The following is a 7,754-nucleotide window of genomic DNA, read 5'->3' as shown; positions in this document are numbered from 1 at the left end:
TTACGTTGTGACGTTTGGTAGTACCCAAAGTGTTCCTCCGGTAAACGGGAGTTGCATAATCTCATAGTTACAGGAACATGTATAAGTCATGAAGAAAGCAATAGCAACATACTAAACGATCAAGTGCTAGGCTAACGGAATGGGTCATGTCAATCACATCATTCTCCTAATGATGTGATCCCATTAATCAAATGACAACACATGTCTATGGTTAGGAAACATAACCATCTTTGATTAATGAGCTAGTCAAGTAGAGGCATACTAGTGACTATATGTTTGTCTATGTATTCACACATGTATCATGTTTCCGGTTAATACAGTTCTAGCATGAATAATAAACATTTATCATGAAATAAGGAAATAAATAATAACTTTATTATTGCCTCTAGGGCATATTTCCTTCACTGACATCCGTAATACATTAGTTTACCCTTCCAGCAACTTAGTTTCTTTTCAAATCGATCCTCTATACATTTCCGTTCCTTATTCATTAAACCTCTATGATGAATTGGGATCCCTAGATAACTAAAAGGTAGGGATCCCATTTCACAACCGAACAAATTTCTATAATCATCTTGTTCCTCTTTGGCTCTTCCAAAGCAGAACAATTCGCTTTTATTGAAATTGATTTTGAGTCCAGACAGTTGTTCAAAAAGACATTATACAAGCTTCATATTCCTAGCTTTTGCAAGATCATGTTCCATGAATATAATAGTATCATCCGCGTTATAGAACGGAGACACACCCCTCTACAAGGTGGGGGACGAGTCCTCCTACTTGGCCACTCTCTTTGGCTTGACCAATAAGTACTGCCAACATATCCGCTACAATGTTAAACAGCACAGGAGACATGGAGTCTTCCTGTCGTAACCCGTTATGTGTTTGAAAATAATGTTCTATATCATCATTGACTTTTGTTCCGACACTTTCTTTCTGTGGACATTTCACTTGGGAGCATGTTCTCATAGTTGAATGCGACAGAAGTGATGTCTGCAACCAAGATCTTTGATCCTATTAAGACTCCGCTCCTGGCAGCGTGGATGGAGCGCGTTAGTGAGCCCGATGGTCTCGTAGAACAGACGATGGTTGTGGTATGGTTTTGCTTGGTGCCGCGTTTTCTCTTGGGGGCATTGTCCAGAAGGTGAGACCGTTCGGAAGGACTCGTGGTTCATGTTGGTGGTCATCAGCGTCTCATGTGGCAACATTGATGTGAATGAGTGAGATCGGGGTTACGACAAATTTGTGGTAGTCGGCTCTTCGGCATATTTGTGGCGTCCTAAGGATCGTTTTTCTTACAAAAGAGTTGGTGCTGCAGCAACTAGGCCTGGCTGACAATGCCGACTCTTCCGCGACTGGTTTAGCTAGGAGATCCTTCATGGCCCCAACCTTTACATTTCTTTATCCTAGCTCGCCTTCAGACTAGGAGCTGCCTTGCCTCCGGCGTGTGTGGCCGGTAGTTTGGCATAAGCCGGCAGATCTCGTGTGCTCATCCTAGCAAGGTGTCGTTGTTGATCGAATGTACTAAAGTTGGAGCCGCTTGCTCGTGCAGAAGTGGTGACGATGACAGTTTGTGGACAACCTCAGCGGCATCCTTTCTTCGGTAGCGTTTGTTGATTCTATGGGTAGTATCTAGGTCTGTCAGGTGCTTTCTATGAGTGCGTTGTACCGGTTTTCTCTCGGTTTTTTGTAATTAACAGGGTAATTTTTTTCTTCTCAATTAAATAAATTGAGTCAAATGGACTCTGGATAGAAAAAAAACTGTACTGGCGCTAGTGCGTCATGCTATACGAACGTTGGCTTGTGCCGCAATGCACAAAGACATAAGCCGATACGTCACGGGAGTCAATGCCCCGACCTTCGTGGCGTCTTAAGCTAGCGGTCAATGGTTGGGTCTGACCGAACTATTCAAACTGATGATAAGTACCATACCAAACAGCTGTGTCAGTTTTACCTAGCCTTCCTCTCCAAGTTGGGCATGTTCATCATGGGGATCTTGCTTGCATGCTCCCAGTTTGCAAGCATCACGAATGACGCATCAAAACTAGCAACCCAAACACTATATATAGATGATCCATATAACTCTGATCCACCAACCACCTAACGAAACACAAGCCATAACAAGCAGCTCAACCTTCATACACAGATCTAGCAGGAGACCATGGCCGGAGGAGACGACTTGAAGCTGCTCGGCGCTTGGGCAAGTCCATTTGTCACCAGGGTGAAGCTTGCGCTAAACTTCAAAGGCCTGAGCTTCGAGGATGTCGAGGAGGACCTCAGCAACAAGAGCGAGCTCCTCCTCAGCTCGAACCCGGTGCACAAGAAGGTGCCCGTGCTCGTCCACAACGGAAAACCCATTTGCGAGTCAGTGATCATCGTGCAGTACATCGATGAGGCGTTCGCCGGCATCGGCCCCTCTCTCCTTCCCTCTGACCCCTACGAACGCGCCATTGCCCGCTTCTGGGCCGCCTACATTGACGACAAGGTTGCACATGTATCTTTTTATGCATTGAAATTTATGGCACGGGCATTCGGGGTTTGATTTTACTAATGTAATGTGATTTTGTGCAGCTCGTCACCCCATGGGTATAGTCATTAAGGGCCAAGACAGAGGAGGAGAAGTCCGAGGGGGTTAAGCAAACATTTGCCGCGGTGGAGACATTGGAAGGAGCCCTGAGGGAGTGCTCCAAGGGAGAGGGCTACTTTGGTGGTGAGACCGTCGGGCTTGTGGACGTTTCACTTGGAAGCCTGCTCTCCTGGTTGAACGCGACAGAAGTGATGTCCGGAACCAAGATCTTTGATCCTGTTAAGACTCCGCTCCTGGCAGCGTGGATGGAGCGCTTTAGCGAGCTCGACGCTGCCAAGGAGGCGTTGCCAGAAGTTGATAGGGTGGTCGAATTTGCCAAGAAGAGGCAGGCACAGGCTGCCGCCGCCGCCGCTGCTTCAGAGAACAAGTAAACATCATGGGAACGTGAGTTCCATTGAATAAAAAAGAGTGGATGTTTTCTATATAGCATTATGATTGTTGTTTGTATGTGGATTCTTGATGTAATGGTGCCAAGGAAAATTAATGCATGTGATGTTTTGTGAAGGTTTTATGATCATTTGTAATATTTTGTGAAGTTTTAACATCATTTAGTACTTGTATTCTTTTTGGAATTCGTATTTCTGGTCTTGCCATTTGAATAGTTCCACTTCTTCTTAGAAAATAAAGTTGTACTAAGTCTACGACATTTATTGAGAGACAGAGGAAGTATCTAACTAAATACTTTATTCATTTCAAAATAAATAACCTTTAAAATCTGAGCACATCAGCTCATGACACACTAAAAGTGTTCTTCGGACAACTCATCACGAAAATTTGCATGCAGGAAGATAATTCAACAATATTTGTTGCCCAAAAAATTAATATTTTTTATTTCTAAACTATATATTTCTATATTTTATATTTTTTCGAGAGCATTTATATTGTATATTTCACGAGGGTGCATTTGAGAACGAGTGTAGAAACTCGATAACTCTTGCTTGTGTAAAGAGTTATTCTTATCGCATCACATCAAGCAGATGATAGATTCACACACAAATGACGATCAAAAGATACAATACATTAGAACAGTACGGTGTAGCAATAAATTCTTTCTAAGCAAATATGCAAAATAAATCCTCACATAACGGGTACAGGGGTATTCCTAGTTTCCAACACCTAATGCCAGCTTAGTTTACTGACGCTGTGAAGCTGCAGCGACAGAGATGGCCTGCACCTGCCTCGTCTTGAACTCGACCATCCTATTAACGTCCGACATGACGGCCTTGGCACCGTCAAGCTCGTCGAAGCGCTGCATCCAAGCGGCCAGCAGTGGGGTCTTAGCAGGGTCAAACATCTTGGTCCCCGACATCACCTCGGTCGCGTGCACCCACGTGAGCAGGCTGCCTAGCACGACGTCCACGAGCCCGACATTGTCGCCGCCGAAGAAGCCCTTGCCCTTGGAGCTCTCCCTGAGGGCTCCTTCCAGGGTCTCCACGGCGATGAACGTCTGCTCCATCCACTCAGACTTCTCCTCCTCCGTCTTGCCCCTGAACGACCGCACCCATGGGATCACGAGCTGCATACACGAGCATCACTTGAATGATCAGTAAAACCGCGTAGCTAATGGTGGGGCAGAGCCTTGCTCTAGCTCGCCGGAGTCCTCCCCTCACTCTCTTCTCTCCTCTCTCTGGCGCACACCGAAAAAGAAAGGAAGAAGAAGGAGATGCAGTGGACACGGTGGTGTTTCTCGGCGCATGAACGCCCGCGGCGACAATGGCAAAATTTTCCTCGAGCAACAACTCGAGCCACACCACACAATGTACAAAGGGGGAGGGCTTTATACGCGCGCGCACTCCCCACCCGCCCGACGCGCACGCACGCGCTCGACACGGCCAGATCCAGCGCCCGACGCGGTCACACCTCCGCACATTGCGCCAACAGACACACACGCGCAGGCACACACACGCACCCTGCCGCAGACCCGACGCGGCACCTGACCTCGTCCGACACGACCAGCTCGCGCACACACGCGCTCTGGCCACGCCCACCGTGGCTTATGCCCTAATAACAGCTAAAAAGAAGAGAATAACATGTGAAACCTTGTCATCGATGTAGGCGGCCCAGAAGCGAGCGGCGGCGCACTGGTGGGGGTCCGGGGGGACGAGGGAGGGGCCGATGTCGGCGAATGCTTCGTCGATGTACTGCAGGATGATAATGGACTCGCACACGGAAGCGCCGTTGTGGATGAGCACGGGCACCTTCTTGTGCACAGGGTTGGAGCTGAGGAGTAGCTCGCTCTTGTTGGAGAGGTCCTCTTCCAGGTTTTCGTAGCTCAGGCCCTTGAGGGTGAGGGCAAGTTTCACCCTAGTGGCAAATGGGCTTAGCCATGAGCCGAGCAGCTTCAGTTCGTCTCCTCCGGCCATCACCTGTGTGTGTATGTGTGGCTGTGTGTCTCAGTGTGAGAGCTGAGCTCGTTTTGGCTTGTGTTTCGTTTTGGTATTTGGTGGATCAGAGCAAGTGGGGTTATGTCGGGGAAGTCCACGAGTCAAACACGATGTACTTAGATACTCAGAAAATCCGGCCTTTCAAACTCCCGCGGATGAGTCCGGACCCATCCGCGGTCACTGATGGGGCATTCACTATATCCGCGTCTCCACACCCACCTATCTTATATTCTGTTTCCTATTTTCATACTAAAACCTCATACCCCCTCGCGTCGCCTCCCATGACGATGCCAGGGGTCCCAAACCCTACGCGCCGCCGGTCTTCGGATCCGGCCTTCACTGTCGCCGCAGCTGCCGACTAGGTCTACAGTGGCGGCAGGCCCGTCGCCAAAGGCGTATGGGCGTGCGGTTAGCTACGGGACTCCCGGGAGGCGGCATGTGTGTCACTTGCATAGGGCGCGCGGGCACCAGTTCGAGCGGCGGCTCCGACTCAGCGACGGTGGCCGGCATTTCTCGGCTTGCGCGTGGGGCTGGTTCCTCTACCTATAGTCGGGATCCGCTGGTGGCCGTGGATTTGGAGTCCCGGCCAGATCCGTCTCGGCGCAGCTTTGGTCGGCCAACAATGCGCGGAGGGGGGCGGATGGAGGCTCCCTGTCGGCGTTCCGGTGGCAGCATTCGTCTTTACGGTGAGGCTCTACTCGGATCCGGTCAGCTGCGAGATCGGGGTGACGCGACATCCGCTGAAAATCGCGCCGACTTCGGTCATGACGGACGATGGCGGCGTGTATGACGTCGTTCCCTTCTCGAGGCATCGTTGTTGCAGGTCATGGCACCTCACTCGTGATGCTCCGAAGGAAATCCTAGATCTGGATCTACCGGATTGGACGATGATGGCACGTTCGACGTTGTTGTCCCTCCCGAGGGCATCGTTTTGGAGCGAGTGCTGGTTGGACGGGACAAGCGGAGGTGCGGTGTCACATCCACCGCAAGGCCGACGGCGGATCCTGGTGGCATGGCGTTGCAGAGGTTCGGCGACGGGCGCATGTGGACGGATACATGCAGGATGGTGGAGTTTCCTGGCGTTGTGGTGGCGTCAACGGCACGCCAGGCAAGGTCGATGTGTCAGTTCCTTTTATGGAGATGGACCGGTGGAAGATGGCGGCGACAGCCTCTGAGAGTGCGTCAGACCGGTATGGGACCCAGTCTCGGTGTGTGGCTGGGCTAGGGCATCTGGCTATAGATGTTAGGATTTGGTGCGATGTCCGTTTGGTATTAGGCCCGGGTATTCAACACACCTTCATCAAGGGGATAGGAGTAGCAACAGGTGTTGCCTAGATGGTGACTTCAGACTGACTGATGTATTACTTTATATGGTCTTTGAGAATAATTAATTATATGGCTGCATGCATCGTCCAGATGCAGAGTCCAGGGGTTTATCCTCCTTTTAAAAAAATAAAAATTCAACTAAACCATGAAACGTTGATAAAAGCTACGTAAATCATGAGCGGACATACAAATGCCCAATTGGTTCGTCAGAAGATCACAGCCGGATCATTAAAAGATAGCCAAAGTTCACATAATACACATAATACGGCGGACAAGTTCAAACTACAACTAAAAACTTAAAATAAAGACGGATGTTCACCACTTCCTCGCCGGCCCTTTGCCCTTCCGGTCACCGGCGCAGCTGTAGGAGTCTGCGGCAGGAGGTGGGTCCATATCGGAGCTATCGGACCCGTCGGAGGAGGAATCGGAGATGAGATGAAGCCTTGCAAGCGTCGGACGACGCGGTCTTGCTGGCGCTTGAGCTTGGCCACCCTCTCCGCCTCCTGCTCGGATTGCTCAATGCCGAGCCAAAGTTACTTGACGTTGAGCCTCCGGAGTAGTCGAGCCTTCGTCTCCGCCTCAGTCAGTGACCGACGGCACGCCCACTCAAAGAGAGTGCTCCTCGTCGGGCACCTGGCGGCGACGGGCGGACTGCACAGACCCATCTGACCCGCCCGCCTTATCCCTAGCCATCTACCTCTCGCGGCGGCCAGCTCGTGCCTCCGACTCTGATGACCGCATCCCCGTCGGCTGAGCGGGCACTAGAACCCAACGTTGCACGCGTGGAGCAGCGGGCGGAGGTGGAGGAGGCCGTCGAGCGGGAGGAGCAGATCTGGCAGGCCTTGCAGATCTGCGCGCGGGGCAGGAAAGGCCGGTGCCGGCATCGGCGCTGGCGCAATGGGCGATGAGGGGCACCGCGCCGGACCCGGAGCTGCCGCGCGTATCGACCAGCGAGCGCTCGAGTGCGATACGAAGCGCTAGCTCCTCCTCGTCTTTGGAGCTACCATCGGAGTGGTTGTTGGTGCTGGACATGCTCGCCGGCCTAGGGATTTGGCATATTGGGGAAATGGAAGCGTCGGGAAGGGGAGCGGAGCGGAGCGGAGCGGAGCGGAGCGGAGTGAGCTAGGATTTCTGCCGGACAGGGGTTTTGATGGGGTCGGGGTGGGCCAACGGTGGGCTGGGCTGACGTGGCGGGTGCGCTCGGAACGCCTCATATCCGCCCTATATTTGGATGGACGGATATGAGGGGGTGCCGGTCAGCCCGGACATTTGAGGCCCGTTTAAGAGCTTTACTGGGTGGGTATTTATGACCGGTTAGTACCGGACGGCCTGGCCGGAGGCATGAGACGGATAAACGGCACCCGATTGTAGATGCACTAATCGATGTAATTTATTCTACTCTTGCACGTCAGAGCGCACATAATGGTGGAGTATAAAATAGTGTTGTTTGATGTTGGGCG

The 7,754-nt window shown here is 51.3% G+C and overlaps 1 protein-coding gene and 1 pseudogene across 2 annotated transcripts; one reads left to right on the top strand and one right to left on the bottom strand.

Annotated features, from left to right (window-relative positions):
• The first annotated feature begins 1,977 nt into the window (after nt 1-1,977).
• On the top strand, nt 1,978-3,093 carry LOC123123855 (probable glutathione S-transferase GSTU6; annotated as a pseudogene). Its single transcript, XR_006460872.1, has 2 exons — nt 1,978-2,482; nt 2,569-3,093. The product of XR_006460872.1 is annotated as a probable glutathione S-transferase GSTU6 (transcript).
• Nucleotides 3,094-3,581: 488 nt separating this feature from the next.
• On the bottom strand, nt 3,582-5,010 carry LOC123123831 (probable glutathione S-transferase GSTU6). The gene is made up of 2 exons (XM_044544461.1): nt 4,624-5,010; nt 3,582-4,100 (listed from the first exon to the last, which is right to left on the bottom strand). Exons 1-2 carry the CDS (start codon nt 4,945-4,947, stop codon nt 3,717-3,719), a joined length of 708 nt encoding a protein of 235 aa, XP_044400396.1. The 5' UTR covers nt 4,948-5,010; the 3' UTR covers nt 3,582-3,716.
• Between the last annotated feature and the right edge of the window lie 2,744 nt (nt 5,011-7,754).

Source organism: Triticum aestivum, chromosome 1B (assembly GCF_018294505.1).
Source record: "Triticum aestivum cultivar Chinese Spring chromosome 1B, IWGSC CS RefSeq v2.1, whole genome shotgun sequence".
Lineage (NCBI taxonomy): Eukaryota > Viridiplantae > Streptophyta > Magnoliopsida > Poales > Poaceae > Triticum > Triticum aestivum.
The sequence above is the reverse complement of the archived record's forward strand: the minus strand, read 5'-3'. Positions and strand labels throughout refer to the sequence as shown.

Bases quoted from the DNA above. Each gene is read 5' to 3' on its own strand.
- LOC123123831 (XM_044544461.1), bottom strand. From the start codon at position 4,947: ATGGCCGGAGGAGACGAACTGAAGCTGCTCGGCTCATGGCTAAGCCCA. The intron at 4,101-4,623 runs GTTTCACATGTT...TCGTGTATGCAG, and splicing joins CCGCCTACATCGATGACAAG to CTCGTGATCCCATGGGTGCG.